Below are 20264 nucleotides of genomic sequence, written 5' to 3' on the forward strand. Positions count from 1 at the left end.
TTAATAACTGATTTTAGTATATACCTAATAAAGTTATAATTATATATATATATCTAATTTTCATAATATATATTTATATATTTTAACTGATTTTACTATATACCTTATATAGTTATAATTAAATATATATCTAACTTTCATAATTTATTTAAATCCCTTACTAGAAGAAAACAAATTCTCCCCTGCCCTATCGCCTTGTGTATAATAAGACCCTTTGACATTGCATAAAGATTCCAGTTTTTCCCGTATTACTCGAACCTTTATCTAAAATTGACACACAAGAATAGAAAACACAAATCAATATCAACATAATAAAGTATAATTAAGATAATCAAACTTTTCAAAATTAGTATTTGATTGATAATAGATCCATATGATAACGCAAGTGCACATATGCACGTATAAGAAATAATAGTACTTTTTCTTGAAAATTAGGACTACTTTTCTGTTGATGTTGCCAACCAACAACAAACTAAATTGCCAAATGATCTTCTTCTTGTATCAACTTTTCAAGTTGATACCTACATATACGTGTATTAATAAACCTAATAAAGTAGTACTATATTCTTAATAATAATTAATTATATAATTATCCAATCATGTCTACTTTATTGTTTGAATTTCATCATTAATAATATTAATTACTTCAAATTTCACTCACATATTAATTGATTCATAATATAATTCTTTTACTAAAATAACACAATAATTTCTTAAAGTTAATTTTATTTTTATGTAAATTTACTTTTATATTTAACCTCTATAAAATTCGTTGATGCCACAAATTAAAGAAACCATATATGTAAAGTGTATATTATAGTGACTATTATTAGAGTAGTTATGATGGCTATACATTTTTCACTACAAGAAAACAGCTCTATTGCCATGCTTTTAAAGCGTGGCAAAAAACTGAAAAAAGCGAGGCAATAATTTTTTGTCACGCTTTTTGAGCTACCGCCACGCTTTTAAAAGGGTCACATCTGCAAGCGTGGCGATTGATCTATCGCAACGTTTTTAGTGACCTACCGTCACGTTTTTTTGCCACACTTTTTACAGATTGCCACGCTTAAAAACGTGGCCGTATGTGAGAGATATGGCCACACTTTGAAAGTGTGACCATATGTGGGAAGTAGCTTATTTCATGGCAATTTTCAGTCCATCTAACGGCATGTTTCCCGGCACGGCCATCAAAGTGACTGCACAAAACACACGACATTTTGAAACACAAAAATATACAAGCTTGAAGTTTGGTTCTTTAACTTAAGATAAAACTAAACAATAACCGAAACAAGTGAAACTCAATTGAAGGCTAAATAATAAATAAAATAGATTGCAATTTGATTAAGCATAAATACAGCTTCTTAACATTAGATGACTAGAAATCTAGAACTGTTTCATGCTAAAATAATGAATAAATAGATTGCAACGAACAGAAAATTTCAACAAAATTCCAAATAATTAATATTGAGTGGAGCACAGGAGAAGGTAAAGGAATGGACAATTTCATCAAGGAACAGTGGTAACAAATATCATACATCTTCCAAAACAAAGATGTTGTCTGTGTAGTGCGTACCTTGCTACTGAACTTCTTCTCAAGCTCTCTAACAAGTCTAACATGAATCTTCTGGAAACCTTTCCTTAATCTGAAGGGAACATGGATAACAACATCCTTTCAACCCCTAGACACATCAACTTGACTGCATATTAAAACCAGGGATACACATCAAATTTAACAACTTTCAAATATATATAGAGGATTGAAGAACGAACCTTACAACGAAAAAACAAGGAATCGTATCCACCTCTGACCCCATTCTTACTCAGAAACTCAAACCTATCCTCCAATTGAAAACCACCATCACCATCGCCGCCACCTTCACCACCGCAATCATCATCCACGTCATCACAACGAGCAACAGGTGAAAAACCGTTGCAAACGCCTTCGTCGTCGTTCAAGACAATGTTCAATCCATCGTCGTTGTCACTATCACTCAAGGAGCGTTTGAGACAAAGAGAGCGCCGTCAGAGGGAACGTCGAAGGAGGGGTTGGAAGCGCGATGAAGCTCTAGCGTTAGGGTTAGAGGTACGATGAAGAGGCTCTGGGGTCAGGTTTGGAGGCGCGATGAAGAGCCTCTGTGGTCAGGGTTGGAGGCGCAATGAAGAAGGTCTGTGTTTAAGGTTGGAGGCGCGATGAGGAGGCTCTGGTGGGAGCAGCAATGATGGGAGTGCCGAGAAGAGGGTTAGGGGTTTAAGGTGGGAGCAGCGATGGTGGGAGTGCCGATGGAGGCGTTGTGAGCGCTAGCAATGTTCTTCGTTCTTCAGGGGTTATTAGGGTTTAATCGTCAATGCAGGGGTTGTAAGCGGCAGAGGCATTGTGAGTGTGCTGCGGTTATTAGGGTTATTTGCTAAAGGTTCGGTTTCACGAGAGAGTCTCGAAGGTGTTTTGAAATACAAAAGCTTTTTTTCTCTAAAACTTTTTTGCCACGCTTTTAAAGCGTGCCAAAAGAGTAACAGGAATCGGCCACGCTTTAAAAATGCTATTGTAATAGAACCATGTTGCCACGCTTTCAAAACGTCCTTGTTTCTCTCTATTGCCACGCTTTTGAAACGTGGCAAAAAAAGTGGCCGTATCTCTAATCAATTGCCACCCTCATGAAAGCGTGGCCATTGATCCTTTTCGACACGCTTTTGAAGCGTGGCGAAAAAAACGTGGCCGAATCTTTAATCAATCACTATCCTCATAAAAGTGTGGCCATTAACCTTTTTTGGCCACGCTTTTAAAGCGTGGCAAGAAAAAAGCTTAGTCACAGGCCTATTTTCTTGAAGTGTTTGCAACACTTACAAAAGTGTTACTAAAATTTAAATAACATCTTTTTAATATATAATTTTTTTAATTTAAAAAATAAAGATAAAAATATTCCAAAAATATAAAAAGTTATAAACCAATTTAAGTATGGTCGAAATTATATAACTACCGTGATCGCTATAATTACAATCATGATGAACTCCACTTATCTATAAATCACATCAACAAGAATAACTTTCTCAAAAAAACACGTAATTTTTTTTTTTTCCTTTCTTAGAGGGAACATCAAATTTGACTATGGAGGCATATATCATCCACGGAAATTAGTCATTACATATAGACACATACAGTTTCAGTTTTGAAACAAAAAAATTGAAAACACGCCTTTGACAAGACATAAGTGCAAAGTTTAGAATTGTCAATGTCACATATATATATTACCAATAATCATCCAATTAAGTTATTAAATAATACATAAAACAAAATTGCTGTTTTAGGAATCAGCCTAAACAATTGCGGCTCAGCACTGTGCTGGCAAAACTTTGTAATCATGTGCCAACGAAATTTCCTGAAGTCATGAATGTTTTTGTCTTCTTTTAAAATATTCAAGAAAGTTATTTGTATATTGGTTTTAGTTTATTTAAAAAAGTATAATATATTTTGTCTTTAAAAAAACTATTCTTAAATTTTATTTTATTTTAATTTTGTCCAAAAAATTTTCGATTTGTATCAAATATACTATCGGTGTCAAATTTTTCAAAAAATTTAGAATCAATTCAACAACAATTTCATAACAACAACCTTCAAGTCTTTCAACACAAGCAAATCAAGCATAATTTTCATGCATTTTTGTTGAATTGATCTTAAATTTTTTGAAAATTTAGCCATGGAAGATATATTTGATGCAAATAAAAAACATAGAACGAAAGTGAAACAAAATAAAATTTAGGAGTATTTTTAAAATTTTTGCTAAAGTTTAAAAATAAAAAATATATTTTATCTTAAAAAAATGAGGATATTTTATAATTTATAGGTAAATGATCACATATTTTAGTTTTTTTATTTTATGAATAACAATAATTGAAAATCTTTTGAAAATTAAAATTATTAATGGTGTAATTATTTGTAGGAGTAGAATTTACAATTAGTAATAATACACATTTTTTACATATATACAAATTCATTATTTATATAACTAAAATTCTTATTTACTTATATTTTATTCTAAAAGTATGTTAACATATTTTGATTCGGTTATATTCAAAAACATATATTACAACGATGTAAGTGCATATATGATATATATGCCATATATATAGATCACTAGTATTTTATTGTTTAATTAAAGAAGCAAAATTATGTGTTAAGAAGAGTGTCAAACTGTCAATGTCACAGACATGAGATTAAGACAAAGGAAAAGTTAATATATGAATTTTCCCTTAGCATGCGTGTTAATAACTCATCCTCTTTATTTTTGTGTTTAATTAAATTAAACATATATAAGACTTTTTTTTGTAACTTCATAAATATAACAAAGTAAATGAGATAATAAGAGTTCGCATTATTTATTTATTGAATAGTTTTCCCCCCACTTATTGAGTGGCAATCAACTTAAAATAAGATTAAGATGGATGAGGCATGCATATATAGACATGATGGAAGCAAAAGGGTATCAAAAAGTGAGTTACAGGGAGCAAATTTAGTGGCGGATCACAGAGAGTTTATAATCGATGTTCTTATTAGATAACTGTCATTAAAGAAATAATAAAGTATTTGAAACTTGAGGTTCTTAATAGTTAAAAGATCTATACATATCTTGATGATCAGCATATACCCCCATAATAATTAAGAATACTGTGAAGTTGAACTAAATTAATCTTATAATTATATATTAAGGATCAGATTTCGGATCGAGTTGTCTTTTTTGTCCTATCTCGTATGTTCAGGTTAGGTCTTTTGTTCTGATCTGAACGTTTATATATTATTTTAAATTTTTTCTTAATATTTGATTTAATTTATTAAAAACGTTAAATATGTTTTAATTATAATTCTGATACGGACAACATATATGATATGACTAAGGTTCGGAAAATTGAACCGGTCATTGAATCGTTTTAGTTATTAATTTATTAATTTAATTATAATTTTTTCGAAAGAAATTATTTTATAATAAAATAATAAATAAATTATAAATAAATATTTTAAAATATTTTTTAAATTTAAACTCTTACATAAAATACCATCAACTAAATATAATTAATTATCAAAATATGCAAAAAATTACTCCATATTAGTTGACAATTAACAAAATTACACTTTCATTAAATTTTTGTAAATCAAATGGTCAAATTTGTATAAATTCACAAATTAAAGAGTCAATTTTGTATTTCAAAAAAAATAAATAAATAAACTTCACAAATCAAAAGATTAAATTTATGATCTCCATATGAAAAAAAAAAACACAGTATTTCACACATTATTGAAAAACACTACTATAAACTGAATATTAAAATTAAAAAGCGTCAACTATTTAACCTTCTCTCTTCGATGAATTCAAACATAATATCATATCATTGTGATCGACAACTCATAGGAAGCGTTGAAATAGATTAATATTCTGATAAAATGAACATCTTTGTGATAGATATCAATGCTATAATTTGGATGCTTTTCTTTGTCAAAATCCGACCATCAAGCACTGTTGTTAACCAAATCCAAGGCATTCCAATTTCTTCTTCTCACCTTCCTAGGATCTATGATCATAAAATGGTATAAAAGTTGGAATACCACAAAAGAAAAAAGAAAAACCTTTACTAAGTTTCATACATCTGTCAATATTGATGAAGATACAATGACAACATAGGCCAGGAAAAAGAAAATGGCAATCTGTATTAAAAACTTGGGATTTTCCCTCATGTTTGGAGATGTCACCGATCTGAAAAGAAAAAAAGAAGTTTGTATGAGAAAATCACTTAAGAGAAAGATGAAAGGATTTCACCCTTTCAGTCAAGCAAAATGTTTACCTAGCGATTCGCTGAGAAAGTCTATGAAACGGTAAGCTTTGTATGAACACAATGCCTGGTCCTGTGAGAAGAGCTATCACGGCATTATCACCCTGCAATTTTGAGGAAAAATCAAATGTAACAAACTATAGATATGGCATGCAGAAGGGGTATTATGGTGGCTTACATAATTAAATCAATTGCAGCAAGAACAAAAGGTGGTTGCATGTTTGTGGAACAAATTCCATCCATGCACCGAAACACCCATAACCACTCATCCTTTTGATTTTTCTTAACTTCATTTTTTATTATTTTTTGTATCACTTTCATGCATTGTAAATATTTCCCGAAGCATAATCAACTGTCAATTACCTGGGATCTCCATGGGTTAGTAAATAGTAATGTAAGATGTAACTCCCAATATCTTTTAAATCAAACCATACGATACTTTGAATAATAATCCAAACAACAATACAGTTAAAAACTTCTAGAAGCTCACTATGCGCAGAAACAAGATAGGTCTAACGTGTAAAATATCAAACAATATTTATCTATAATTTTTTGCTATAGCAACCACGCAAGGTTAATGCAAAAAATGATAACGGTATATTGTGGGAATATTAAGAAAATAATAATAAAATAAAAATAAAAATCGGTAGTAGAAGTTACTTACTCCAAACATTGTCCTTCTTGGAGGACCATTATATTTTATTTGGACATTGACCGTACTTGTCACAGCAACAATGCATGAAACATCAACTGCTAGAACTTCGCCGCTCTCAAGATTTTTCTGTACAACTAACAATAAACAAAACCCAAGGATAACCAAGATAAGCAATAAAGTAATATTATAGTAATTAGTCAAAATATAAAAAATACTATTAGCATAGACCTTATTCAAGAATGACATTTAAAAGTTGGAAGATAAATTGGAAAGGGAAGAAAAGTTGCAATTGATTTTATTTCTTCCATAAGTAGCATTTTATGCATTGTAACAGACTAACAGGAAAGAGAATTGTACCAGATCCACCAGCAAGTATGAATGCAAGCCCTTGACCTGATATCTTCTGCCTCAAAAATCCCTATAACAATACAATTGTTGTCTTAGATAAATAATATGGCAATATGTATGACAAGAGGACTTGTCTGATTTCCTTTACTATCGGAAACCTCTAAATTTGAATTGCTATAATAAAAACAAGCATGACAGCATAGATTAGTTACACTGATGCATAGTATAGTATGTTTAACCCAAATCAATCCTCCAGCACAAACTCTTCCATCTAAACAAACCCATTTGGAAGTCCAAAGCTCCATCTAATGTAAAATATTTTATATGGACAGCTGTGGTTAACAGGATTAATACCAATTACATGTTGCAGATTCAAAGGCTATCTACCCTAATGTATGTTATGTGCGGGCATAATAAAAAATCAAATTCAAATCTGTATTTATGTTAACAAGAAAATAAAAAATAGGAAACATCCCAGCTACCTCAGCACCAGCAATAATATTTCGTCCCCTCTGATCAATTGTGTTGTTGACTTTCACATCATTGACAGAGCAAAGAAATGCATCTGGCTACAGAAATTGAAAAATTGGTTATGTCATATTTTGGTCCTGGTATTGGAAAGAAAAATCAACAGGAGTAAGCCCAACAAAATCAAAGTTTAGTTTTTAAAATCACTCTAAGAAATTCAAACATACAGATGAAACAACGGCAAACAAATTAATACCTGACACAAAATCTCCCCGTTAAAGCTTGCTAAATCAATCTGTATTTGCATGAGTAAAACATATATAGAGAGGTCTTTCAGTCAAATGCATCCAAGCATATGTTTCAGGTGATGAATTTGGAGACTTCAAGCAAAAGAGTAACAAAATGTTATCTGAAACAAATTAGAGATGCATATAACCACAAACCGGAAGAATTCTTGCAAAATAAGGTGCAGCAATTCCAATAAATCCATCACTTTGTCCAGAATTTCGAAGAACGATGCTACTTATGTTTTTGCCAAATAGCCACTGCCATATGCCTACTTCATTTTCTGGAAGATAGGAATTTTCCATTTCAATGGAGCCTGACATAAAGCACATGGAACCTACAATAGCAGTAGAATAAAACTCCACTTAAATTTCCAGAGGGGAAATCAACAGACTCTAACTATAAATTATATATGCAATCCCCCCCCCCCCTTTTTTCCTTCTCCAAATAAAAAAATTAACTAGAAAAAAATTATAAAAAAAAAACACAAATGTACGGGCACACGAACCAACAAATCACAAAGGAAAGAATTTCAGTATTTAATTATGCATTTATATTAAGAAAATAAATAAAACAAAATGTTAAGACCAAAAAATACATTAAAAATTGAAAATTTGTCATCTTATCCAATTTGATGTTCAAGAGTCATGCCCAATATAAACCATGTTAAACAAATAAACATCAATATACATTACACTACAACAGAATTAAGCCTACATAGCAAATATGCAATATTAGTTATAGTACATGGATATCATTTAAAATATCATATATGCATTGACAAACACGCAAAAATTTTCATCCTAAGTCTATAGAGAAAAAGCAATTAGGAAAAATAAAATAAATCTTGAGTCACAAATAGAAGTTCCTAAACGACTTACCAGGCTTTGCAATAATTTTTTCTTGGGGCTTCAACATTATCTGTATTGCAACAACAAAGTCAAAGTTAATTTTATGAATACCATTAAAAGAAATATGGGGGAGAAAACCTGGCTTTAATTTTTACACCAAGGAGGGTGGTTCATATACCTGGACCACCTGAGCTTCACCCCCTAAAATCTGAAAAGGTGTGATTGCATCTTGCGGACTCTAAACCACAATGAAGAAAAATTTATGATCAGACTGAAGGATATTTCATAGGATAATACAAACAATATAATGTTGAACATGTCTTTTCCTTTCTTTTTTAGAAGAAGAAAAAGAGTATTATCCCATAATAAGTTGAAGGGCATCAAGATACACTACAAAATCAGCAAAACTAAAATTTTGTTGGAGTCTGATCTTGAGCAGTAATATGAATGAAAGATAAAAAATAATAAGATATGTTTCCTTTTTCTAAACATCATGTTAGGATTAATAGTCAGTTCAGCCCTTCCTATTTACTGCACATGTGGTACTACTCCAATTTCACAAAATACAAACCTGGTGTGGAATAATTAATGCAGCAAACATATTAACTTAAGCTTTCCCAGATAAAATACAACTATATATATTTTTATTGTCAATGGTAAGAAAATGCAAGTACCTGATAAACATAGGGCTGAAAAGGTGTTGAGAAAAATGGTGCCGCCATTGCTGAGACACAGGGATTACTTTGATGTTACTAGAGAAATAAAGGGCCTATTTGAATTAAAATCCAGTAAGATATCAATAGGGTTTTAATCAAAGAATGTTAACTCTATTATGCAATAATTTCTCACCTTAGGGAATTCAATTGAAATATGGTATACATAATTTTCAAATAGCATTTTAAATTTATGGAAAGCACTTTGAACATTGTCATTACAACAACCTTCACTAACATATTCAACAATTAACATTAGTTTCGCAAGTGAAAATGTGGTGCAACAATGGATACAAAAATTTAGATTAATCAAGTGATAGTTCAATTTTACTATTACAATTTCACAGCTGTCACATTGTCTTAAATTTCTAAATGTAAACTAGATAGGTAATCCTATGCTAGACAGTGTCTTTCTCTATTAACAAAATTTCAGACACAAAATTGCCAAAATCAAGTTTCGGAATCAAACACAACTCACAAACAATATATTGTCAAGCATATCCAACTAACAGTTATCAACTATCTACTTGTCCTTATCATTGCCGATTCATCAGAAGATAGTGTACACCAAAGACTCAATTCATTCTTTACCTCACAAGACTAATACAAAAACAAAAGCCACTCTAATTGTTCTGCATATACCTCCAAGGAGAAATCTCTGCACATTATTTCTAAAGCTATCCGCAACAGATTAAACTACCACCAAGAGGAGTGAGTAATATAAAGTAAATTACAGCTTCAATTGCACAACACTAAGATGGGAACTAGGGAAATTAGATTGATTGACAAAAGACGGCAGATACTAATAAATCATTGAAAATCCTGGAACTAGGGAAATTAGATTGATTGACAAAAGACGGCAGATACTAATAAATCATTGAAAATCCTTAAACTAAACAATGACAAATGGATAACCGTTCAGCTTTACAACAACTTGCAATTTGGGAACATTCTGAGCGTACAATCTCTATAAACAATAAAAAAAGCCCTAGACCACACACAATAAACACACTTTTCTAAAACTGATCAGCTCATCTCATTTTTTTCTTCTCTTATCACTCATGATCAAAAGCCTAGTCTAAGTGTCTAACCCCAATTTTGTAACCTAAGCCTGATAATGTTGAAATTAGAGTCAGATTGTTAACAAATTACGAGATCCAAATAGACTTGAAAAAAAGAAGTGATTAATGAATAAGAATTTGGGGAGGAGACAAATCCATACTAGCAACAATGGAGGAAGGAGAGAGACAAAGAGACTTTTTTTAGGGTTTTTGAATGAGTAAGGCTTGAACTTTGTTCGAACTCACATTTCAAAATTTTGGCAACTGATAACAAATACTAATATCTTAAATTCCTAACAGACTCCACAATCACAATTTATACGATGAAAACTATACACATATATACCTGATTCAGCTTCTCAAAAATCGATTGAGCAATCAGGCGCCAATTCTGCTTCCGTGAAATCGGAGGCGAAATTAGAGAGAGAACGGTGGTGAGAATTAGATAAAAAAAGACAAAAATTGGACTCACCAAGATTGATGAATGATGAGAAAATTGGAATGAGGTCGCAGAAGAAAAGTGTTTAGAAGTAAATCAGTCAATAAGGCTGCTTTCGCTTATTAGAGGAGGACAAAGGCAAGACACAAGGTTCTGAGAACTGGATCGGTCATCAAACCGTTTTAGTCATTAGTTTATTAATTTATTGGTTCAATCAGTCTAACTAGTGGTTTAACCAAAAAAACTGTTTTAGAATAAAATAATAAATTATAAATATGTAAGTATTAAGTTGAGGGTATAGGGTAGTATGAAATTTTTTTAATGAAATACAATTCCTCATCAGTACACAAAATGTTAAAAGAAATATCTGACAAGAATAGGAAGAATATCAAATGAATTATCATAAATCCAACTAAAAAATAAACATAGTACTTGGATAAATAAATTTGATAACATTATTAATAACAAAGTTGGTAGTGGACTAGTGCTGGAAAGACTTTCACCAAATGAAGGTACATACAAGCTTTAAGAGACAATAGACTTGGGTTTGTGCAGTAGCATTTTGGATGAGTTGCTTTGAAGATCATTTGGTGAAACTAAACTTTGCTCATAACACACAAAGACAGTTTCTCAAGATACATAAATAAGTGCTCATCCTCTGCAAATAATCATTTGAATTGGTATAAGGCAGGAAAAAATGACCATAATTCTCTTTACCCAAGTCAAAATAAACAACTATATCTGAACTCAACAATCAGCATTCAGCACCAAACATTACAAAACATTAACCAATAATCACACTAAACCTGCAACCAGCAATTACAAAATAGCAACAAACATTAGTACATTATAAAACATTCCAAAACAGTGATGACACTAAACCTGCATAGTAAATAATCTCAAAGACAATGATTACCAATATCCAGCAAATAAACAATAAATACACAACAACAATTTAGCAAATAAACAAGAACATGATTACAATGCACTCTTTCTGTAAAGTACAACCACAATATGAATAGGTTGTTTAAGGAAATTAAAAAACGAAAAAACAACAGCAGCCCAACAATTTAGCAAATTATCAACTTAACAAGTTCAAGAACAGAAAATCACAGCAAAAACAAAAAAATTAAAAGTAACAGAAGAACACAAGAACAATTAGCAAATTAACAAGTTCACAATAACAATTAAAATCTACCAGAAGAACACTAACGCAAGTGGAATCATCATGCTAATATGTTTTCTGCAAAGATGTTATTTGTGCAGCTAAAATTTCTTAATTACTATGATCCAATTATTCTAATTTCACATGCAATCAACTTACTAAGTTTCTAAAAGCTAGAAATTATAAAACCAACCAGAAATATGGTTAAAGCATTTCATCAAAGATGTTGAGTGCGGTAAAATTAAAAACGAAATAAGAGAATTCAAAGCTTAATTTCAATGTGACAGAGAAGAGAACATAACTATTGTAACTTTATTCAGTCTATGAAAAAATCCAAACCACTTCCAAATCAAATAATTACTTATTGTAATAGAAATCAGAAGATGCAGAGTTTGAAGAAGAGTATTGGTGTTGTGTGAGTGTATTGTCTGGTGGCGGGTTTAGGGAACTCACGACGACAAAAGAGAGCAGTTCGACGGCTGGGTGGAGCGCGCGGGTTGGTCGCAGAGTTTGAAGTTGAGCAACGTGGCTTCCAAACGAACGCGAACTCGAACGGTGAACAGCGAGTGAACGCGAACGGTGAACGCCGAGCGAACGTGAACGGCGAAGAACGCGAACGAAGACGACAGCTGAACGAAGACGTGAACGTGAACGGCAAAGAAACGACGACGGAAGGACGGCTGAGCAGACAAAGACGACGGATGCCGAGCTCGAGGAAGCAGCCGCGAACGGTGACAGCGAACAGGGATTGAAGACTTGGAGCACGAGGGAAGATAGATGACGGATGGCGAACTTTGAGTGGGACGGACGGCGGCAGTATTCCACTCCTTGCGGCGGTGGTGTAGGCTTACAGTGAAAGAAAGAAAGGGAGAAAGGGAGAAAGAAACGAAGGAGCTTCCTTTTTGTGTAAACCGGCCAGGTTCCGGTTCGGTCCGACCGACCGGTTCTCATCCGGTTCAACTGTTTTTTACCGGTTTTTTTATTACCGGTTTTATATGCCTGACCGGATCGTTAATATTGTCAGTTTGCGGTTAAACCGGTCCGGTTTGAGAATAAGACATAAAAAAATAAGAGTATATACCCATTTTGGTCCGCAAAGAATTTCAAATAAGACATTTTAGTCTCCAACTAAAATTAATTACTCGATTGGTCCCTAACAATTAATTCCGTCAGTCACTTAGATCCTTGGCTCCGTCAACTCTAACAGAAGATAAAATGGTCCCTGAAAACTCTAACATGGGACAAAATGATCCCTGACAACTCTAACAAGGGACAAAATGATCCCTGACCTCTTTATTCGAAAACGACACTGTTCTTCCCCAATTTTTATCATATCTCACATAACCCTAACATTCATACTCTCCTTCTTCACCTTCACATTCTTCTTTTCCATCTTTTCCTTCCTCCTCTTTAGCTCCAAGATTAAGCCATGGTGTAATTGTCACACGTGTCGCACCTACCTCAATATATCATGGACCACACACTTCCTAAATCTTTGTGACTAAACTAGTACATCCACCTTCTCTGCACTTCACCCACTAAAAACATCTACTTCCACATCTTTGATAATATTACCTCCAACCCCGACAACGTCCACGACATCCTCAAGACCAAGTTCCACAACTACTCCAAGGGCATGTCTTTCTCCACTCTCCGACAAGCAATATAGATTGTTGGACATTAGGACATCATGAGAACATTCTCCTTTGACATCATATGCAAATTCTCATTTGAAATAGATACCGAGTGCTTCATTCCTTTTTTTTGGAGTCCAAGTTGACAGACAGCTTCGACCTCGCATCTAAGCTATTACAATGAGCAATGTCGCCGTTGTCGCTCATATGAAAACTGAAGCGATTACTAAACATTGGTTCGGAGAAGAAGCTGAAGGAAGCGAACGAAGTGGTGGACAATGTGATCATGGAGATGTTAGGGCAAGGAGGAGGGAGATGGCAATGATGACGACGAGTCTTAACAAATCAGGCTTGCTGTCTAGATTCATGAGATCCATCGAAGACGACAATTAGTTGAGAGACATAGGCATTAGTTTCCTGAGTATGAATTGATTAAGAACAAGTTGAGGATTTTTTTTCTTGTGAACATTAAATTTATAGAGTGTACATTGTGTAGTTTGAAGTTATAGTGTTAGACTATTAGTGTTATACGAGATATGATGGAAATTGGGAGAGAACAGTGTCGTTTCCGAACAGAGGAGATCATGGGCCATTTTGTCTCCTGTTAGAGTTGTCATGGATTATTTTGTCCTCCTGGTGGACGAAATTGTGATTCATACTTAAATTGTTGTTCGAAATTGATTCCCAGGTAATGGCCCCAAAAACTTGGTGCTCAATACCATGGTTTAAACATAATTTTACAACTTCGCTCAACTAACCAGCAAGTGTACTGGGTCGTCCAAGTAATAAACCTTACGTGAGTAAGGGTCGATCCTACAGAGATTGTTGGTATGAAGCAAGCTATGGTCATCTTGTAAATCTCAGTTAGGCGGATAATAAATGGTGATGGAGTTTTCGAATAATAATAATAAATAAACAGAAAATAAAGATAGAAATACTTATGTAGATCATCGATGAGAATTTCAGATAGGCGTATGAAGATGTTGTGCTCCTTCTAAATCTCTGCTTTCCTACTGCCTTCATCCAATCCTTCTTACTCCTTTCCATGGCAAGCTGTATGTAGGGCATCACCGTTGTCAATGGCTACATCCCATCTTCTCAGTGAAAAAGGTCCAAATGCTCTGTCACAGCACGGCTAATCATCTGTCGATTCTCAATCATGTTGGAATAGAATCCCTTGATTCTTTTGTGTTTATCATCACGCCCAACAATCGCGAGTTTGAAGCTCATCACAGTCATTCAATCCCGGAATCCTACTCGAAATACCATAGACAAGGTTTAGACTTTCCGGATTCTCATGAATGCCGCCATCAATTCTGGCTTATACCACGAAGACTCTGATCTCACAGAATGGAAGGCTCGGTCATCAGGTGAGGGCAACCATGCATCGTGCATCAGGAATCCACGAGATACATACTCTAGCTTTCGCTTGTAGAACGGAAGTGGTTGTCAGGCACGCGTTCATAGGGACGGATGATGATGAGTGTCACGGATCATCACATCCATCAGATTGAAGTACGAGTAGTATCTTAGAATAGAAATAAGATTGAATTTGAATAAAAGATAGCAGTAATTGCATTAAAACTCGAGGTACAGCAGAGCTCCACACCCTTAATCTATGGTGTGTAGAAACTCCACCGTTGAAAATACATAAGTGATGAAGGTTCAGGCATGGCCGAATGGCCTGCCCCCATAAACGTGATCAATAGTCTCCTAAGATGAATAATAGAATAAAACTGAGACCAAAGATGTAACGTGGTCAAAAGACACTGAATACACTAGTAAAAAGTTCTATTTATACTAGACTAGCTACTAGGTTTTACAAAAGTAAGTAATTGATGCAGAAATCTACTTTCGGGGCCCACTTGGTGTGTGCTTGGGCTGAGCTTGAGCTTTACACGTGCAGAGGCTTCTATTGGAGTTGAACGCCAAGTTGTAACGTGTTTTTGGCGTTCAACTCTGGTTCGTGAAGTGTTTCTGGCGTTTGACTCCAGAATGCAGCATAGAACTGGTTTTGATCGCCAGTTTACGTCGTCTAATAACGAATAAAGTATGGACTATTATATATTGCTAGAAATCTCTAGATGTCTACTTTCCAAAACCGTTGAGAGCTCGCCATTTAGAGTTCTGTAGCTCTAGAAAATCGATTTTGAGTGCAGGGAGGTCAAAATCCAACAGCATCAGCAGTCCTTTGTCAGCCTTTTATCAGAGTTTTCCTCAGGTCCCTCAATTTCAACCAGAAATTACTTGAAATTACCTAAAATCACAGAAAAACACACAAACTCATAGTAAAGTCCAGAAATGTGAATTTAGCATAAAAACTAATGAAAACATCCCTAAAAGTAGCTAGATCCTACTAAAAACTATCTAAAAATAATACCAAAAAGCGTATAAATTATCCACTCATCACAACACCAAACTTAAATTGTTGCTTGTCCCCAAGCAACTGAAAATCAATTAGGATAAAAATAAGAGAATATACTATAAATCCCAAAATATCAATGAATATTAATTCTAATTAGATGAGTGGGACTTGTAGCTTTTTGCTTCTGAACAGTTTTGCCATCTCACTTTTTCCTTTGAAGTTTAGAATGATTGGCATCTATAGGAACTTTAGAATTTCAGATAATGTTATTGATTCTCCTAGTTAAGTATGTTGATTCTTGAACACAGCTACTTTTATGAGTCTTGGCCGTGGCCCTAAGCACTTTGTTTTCCAGTATTACCACCGGATACATAAATGCCACAAACACATGTCTGGGTGAACCTTTTCAGATTGTGACTCAGCTTTGCTAAATTCCCCAGTTAGAGGTGTCCAGAGTTCTTAAACACACTCTTTTTGCTTTGGATCACGACTATAACCACTCAGTCTCAAGCTTTTCACTTGGACCTGCATGCCACAAGCACATGGTTAGGGACAGCTTGATTTAGCTGCTTAGGCCTGGATTTTATTTTCTTGGGCCCTCCTATCCATTGATGCTCAAAGCCTTGGATCCTTTTTACCCTTGCCTTTTGGTCTTAAGGGCTATTAGCTTTTTCTGCTTGCTTTTTCTTTTTCTTTCTAAATTTTTTTTCGCAAGCTTTTTGCTTTTTCATTGCTTTTTCTTGCTTCAAGAATCAATTTTCATGATTTTTCAGATTGTCAATAACATTCTCTTTGTTCATCATTCTTTCAAGAGCCAACAATTTAACATTCATAAACAACAAGATCAAAATTATGCACTGTTCAAGCATTCATTCAGAAAACAAAAAGTATTGTCACCACATCAATATAATTAAACTAAATTCAAGGATAATTTCGAAATTCATGTACTTCTTGTTCTTTTCAATTAGAAACATTTTTCATTTAAGAGATGTGAAGGATTTATGGAATTATTCATAGCCTTAAGACATAGTTACTCAATACTAATGATCATGAGGTAGAGACACAAAATATAAACACACATATAACATAAAAACTGAAAAACAGAAAAAATAAGAACAAGGAATGAGTCCACCTTAGTGATGGTGGCACTTTCTTCTTGAGGAACCAATGATGTCTTTGAGTTCTTCTATGTCTCTTCCTTGCCTTTGTTGCTCCTCCTTCATTGCTCTTTGATCTTCTCTAATTTCATGGAGAATGATGGAGTGCTCTTGATGTTCCACCCTTAATTGATCCATATTATAACTCAAATCTTCTAGAGAAGTGTTGAGTTGTTCCCAATAGTTGTTGGGAGGAAAGTGCATCCCTTGAGGCATCTTCGGGATTTCTTGGCGATGAGCTTCCTCATGCGTCTCTTGGGTTCCATGAGTGGGCTCTCTTGTTTGCTCCATCCTCTTCTTAGTGATGGGCGTATCCTCCTCAATGGGGATGTCTCCTTCTATGATAACTCCAGCTGAGTAACATAGATGACAAATAAGATGAGGAAAAGCTAGCCTTGCCATGGTGGAGGACTTTTCGGCTATTTTGTAGAATTCAAGGGAGATGACTTCATGAACATCTACTTTCTCTCCATTCATGATGCTATGAATCATGATGGCCCGATCCACAGTAACTTCAGATCGGTTGCTAGTGGGGACGATGGAGTGTTAGATGAACTCCAACCATCCTCTAGCCACAGGCTTGAGGTCCAGTCTTTTTAATTGAACCGGCTTGCCTTTGGAGTCTCTTTTCCATTGAGCTCCTTCAACACATATGTCCATAAGGACTTGGTCCAACCTTTGATCAAAGTTGACCCTTCTTGTGTAGGGGTGTGCATCTCCTTGCATCATGGGCAAGTTGAATGCCAACCTCACATTTTCCGGACTAAAATCTAAGTATTTCCCCCGAACCATTATAAGATAGTTCTTTGGATTCGGGCTCATACTTTGATCATGGTTCCTAGTGATCCATGCATTGGCATAGAACTCTTGAACCATTAAGATTCTGACTTGTTGAATAGGGTTGGTCAGAACATCCCAACTTCTTCTTTGGATCTCATGTCAGATCTCCGGAAACTCATTTTTCTTGAGCTTGAAAGGGACCTCAGGGATCACCTTCTTCTTGGCCACAACATCATAGAAGTGGTCTTGATGGGCTTTGAAGATGAATCTCTCCATCTCCCATGACTCGGAGGTGGAAGCTTTTGTCTTCCCTTTCCCTTTTCTAGAGGTTTCTCCGGTTTAGGTGCCATAGGTGGTTATGGAAAAACAAAAAGCTATGCTTTTACCACACCAAACTTAGAATATTGCTCGCCCTCGAGCAAGAGAAGAAAGAATAGATGAAGAAGAAGATATGGAGGAGAGGGAGAGAAGGTTGTGTTTCGGCCAAGGAGGAGAATATAGGGTTGTGTTGTGTGAAAATGAAGAAGAATGGAGGGGTATTTATAGTGGAGGGAGAGGGGTTAAGTTTCGGCCATATTGGGTGTGTTGGGTGGGAAAAGGAATTTTGAATTTTGAAGGTAGGTGGGGTTTATGGGGAAGAGTGGAAGGATGTGAGTGGTGAAGGGGGGTAATTGGAAAGAGAGATTGAGGTGATTGGTGAAGGATTTTTGGGGAAGAGTGTTTATGGGGAAGAGAGTTTGAATGTGAAGAAGAGGAGAGAAGGTGAGTTGAGGTAGGTAGGAATCCTGTGGGGTCCACAGATCCTGGGATGATCCTGTGGAGTCCACAGATCCTGAGGTGTCAAGGATTTACATCCCTGCACCAATTAGGCATGTAAAATGCCTTTGCATACAATTCTGGCGTTTAAACGCCGAAGTGATGCTTATGTTGGGCGTTCAACACCCAATTCCAGCATCTTTCTGGCGTTGAACGCCAGTTCCATGCTTGTTTCTGGCGTTCAGCGCCAGCTCTCCTTAGGGTATATTCCTGGCGTTCAAACACCAGGATGCTGCTTGTTTCTGGCGTTCAACGCCAGATCCATACTCTGTTCTGGCGTTGAATGCCAGCCAGATGCTCCTTACTGGCATTTAAATTACAGTAAGTCCTTCCTCCAGGGTGTGATTTTTCTTCTGTTATTTTTGATTCTGTTTTTAATTTTAGTATTTTTTTTGTGACTCCACATGATCATGAACCTAATAAAACATAAAAGAACAACAATAAAAATAAAATAAATTAGATAAATAAAAATTGGGTTGCCTCCTAATAAGCGCTTCTTTAATGTCAATAGCTTGATAGTGGGCTCTCATGGAGCCACACAGGTTATCAGGTCAATGTTATAGACTCCCAACACCAAACTTAGAGTTTGAATGTGGGGATTCAATACCAAACTTAGAGTTTGGCTGAGGCCTCTCAACACCAAACTTAAAGTTTGATTGTGGGGGCTTTGTTTGACTCTGTACTGAGAGAAGCTTTTTATGCTTCCTTTCCATTGTTACAGAAGAACACCCTTGAGCTTTAAACACAAGGTAGTCCCCATTCAATTTAAGGACTAATTCTCCTCTGTTAACATCTATCACAACTCCTGCTGTGGCTAGGAAAGGTCTTCCAAGGATGATGCATTCATCCTCCTCCTTCCTAGTGTCTAAGATTATGAAATCAGCAGGGTTGTAAAGGCCTTCAACCTTTACCAACACGTCCTCTACCAATCCATAAGCTTGTCTTACTGACTTGTCTGCTATTTGCAATGAAAATATGGCAGGATGTACCTCAATGATCCCCAGCTTCTCCATTACAGAGAGTGGCATAAGATTTATATTTGACCCCAGGTCACACAGAGCTTTTTCAAAGATCATAGTGCCTATGGTGTAGGGTATTATGAATTTGCCAGGATTTTGTCTTTTTTGAGGTAAAGTTTGCTGAACCCATGTATCTAGTTCACTAATGAGCAAGGGAGGTTCACCTTCCCAAGTTTCATTACCAAATAACTTGGCATTTAGCTTCATGATAGCTCCTAGATATTGAGCAACTTGCTCTCCAGTTACATCTTCATCTTCTTCAGAGGAAGAATAGTCTTCAGAGCTCATGAATGGCAGAAGGAGGTTTAATGGAATCTCTATGGTCTCTATATGAGCCTCAGCTTCCTTTAGGTCCTCAATAGGGGACTCCTTCTTGCCTGAGAGACGTCCCATGAGGTCTTCCTCATTGGGATTCATGTCCTCTCCTTCCTCCCTAGGTTCGACCATTTTGATTATGTCAATGGCCTTGCACTCTCTTTTTGGATTCTCTTCAGTATTGCTTGGGAGAGTACTAGGAGGAGTTTCAGTTACTTTCTTACTCAACTGGCCCACTTGTGCCTCTAAATTTCTGATGGAAGACCTTGTCTCATTCATAAAACTTAAAGTGGCCTTAGACAGACCAGAGACTAAATTTTCTAAGTTAGAGGTGCTCTGTTCAGAATTCTCTGTCTGTTGCTGAGAAGATGATGGA

General features: G+C 35.1%; 2 protein-coding genes across 8 annotated transcripts; both read right to left on the reverse strand.

Moving 5' to 3' along the window:
- Positions 1–5421: 5421 nt before the first annotated feature.
- LOC107473393 (uncharacterized) lies at positions 5422–12402 on the reverse strand. 7 transcript variants are annotated; one of them, XM_016092955.3, is made up of 12 exons: positions 10671–10775; positions 10545–10589; positions 9099–9193; positions 8603–8662; positions 8455–8494; positions 7732–7910; positions 7545–7583; positions 7303–7389; positions 6830–6890; positions 6482–6606; positions 5830–5921; positions 5422–5741 (listed from the first exon to the last, which is right to left on the reverse strand). In XM_016092955.3, exons 3-12 carry the CDS (start codon positions 9144–9146, stop codon positions 5627–5629), a joined length of 846 nt encoding a protein of 281 aa, XP_015948441.1. In that variant the 5' UTR covers positions 9147–9193; positions 10545–10589; positions 10671–10775; the 3' UTR covers positions 5422–5626. The 7 variants fall into 7 exon arrangements, with proteins under 7 accessions (XP_015948441.1, XP_015948442.1, XP_052113524.1 ...); XM_016092956.3 differs by having other exon boundaries at positions 9099–9148; positions 10671–10768; XM_052257564.1 differs by lacking the exons at positions 10545–10589; positions 10671–10775 and adding an exon at positions 12256–12402.
- Positions 11422–13483, reverse strand: LOC127744897 (uncharacterized). Its single transcript, XM_052257737.1, has 4 exons — positions 13355–13483; positions 12164–12648; positions 11620–11631; positions 11422–11443 (listed from the first exon to the last, which is right to left on the reverse strand). Exons 1-4 carry the CDS (start codon positions 13481–13483, stop codon positions 11422–11424), a joined length of 648 nt encoding a protein of 215 aa, XP_052113697.1.
- Positions 13484–20264: the final 6781 nt, after the last annotated feature.

The sequence above is a fragment of the Arachis duranensis genome, chromosome 2 (genome assembly GCF_000817695.3).
Source record: "Arachis duranensis cultivar V14167 chromosome 2, aradu.V14167.gnm2.J7QH, whole genome shotgun sequence".
NCBI lineage: Eukaryota > Viridiplantae > Streptophyta > Magnoliopsida > Fabales > Fabaceae > Arachis > Arachis duranensis.

Coding starts and splice junctions, on each gene's coding strand:
- LOC107473393 (XM_052257564.1), bottom strand. CDS start 9,146: ATGGCGGCACCATTTTTCTCAACACCTTTTCAGCCCTATGTTTATCAG. Junction 7,390..7,544: donor ACGGGGAGATTTTGTGTCAG/GTATTAATTTGT, acceptor CAATTTCTGTAG/CCAGATGCATTTCTTTGCTC. Junction 6,607..6,829: donor CATACTTGCTGGTGGATCTG/GTACAATTCTCT, acceptor GTTTATTGTTAG/TTGTACAGAAAAATCTTGAG.
- LOC127744897 (XM_052257737.1), bottom strand. CDS start 13,483: ATGTCCAACAATCTATATTGCTTGTCGGAGAGTGGAGAAAGACATGCC. Junction 12,649..13,354: donor ATATTATCAAAGATGTGGAA/GTAGATGTTTTT, acceptor TTTCACTGTAAG/CCTACACCACCGCCGCAAGG.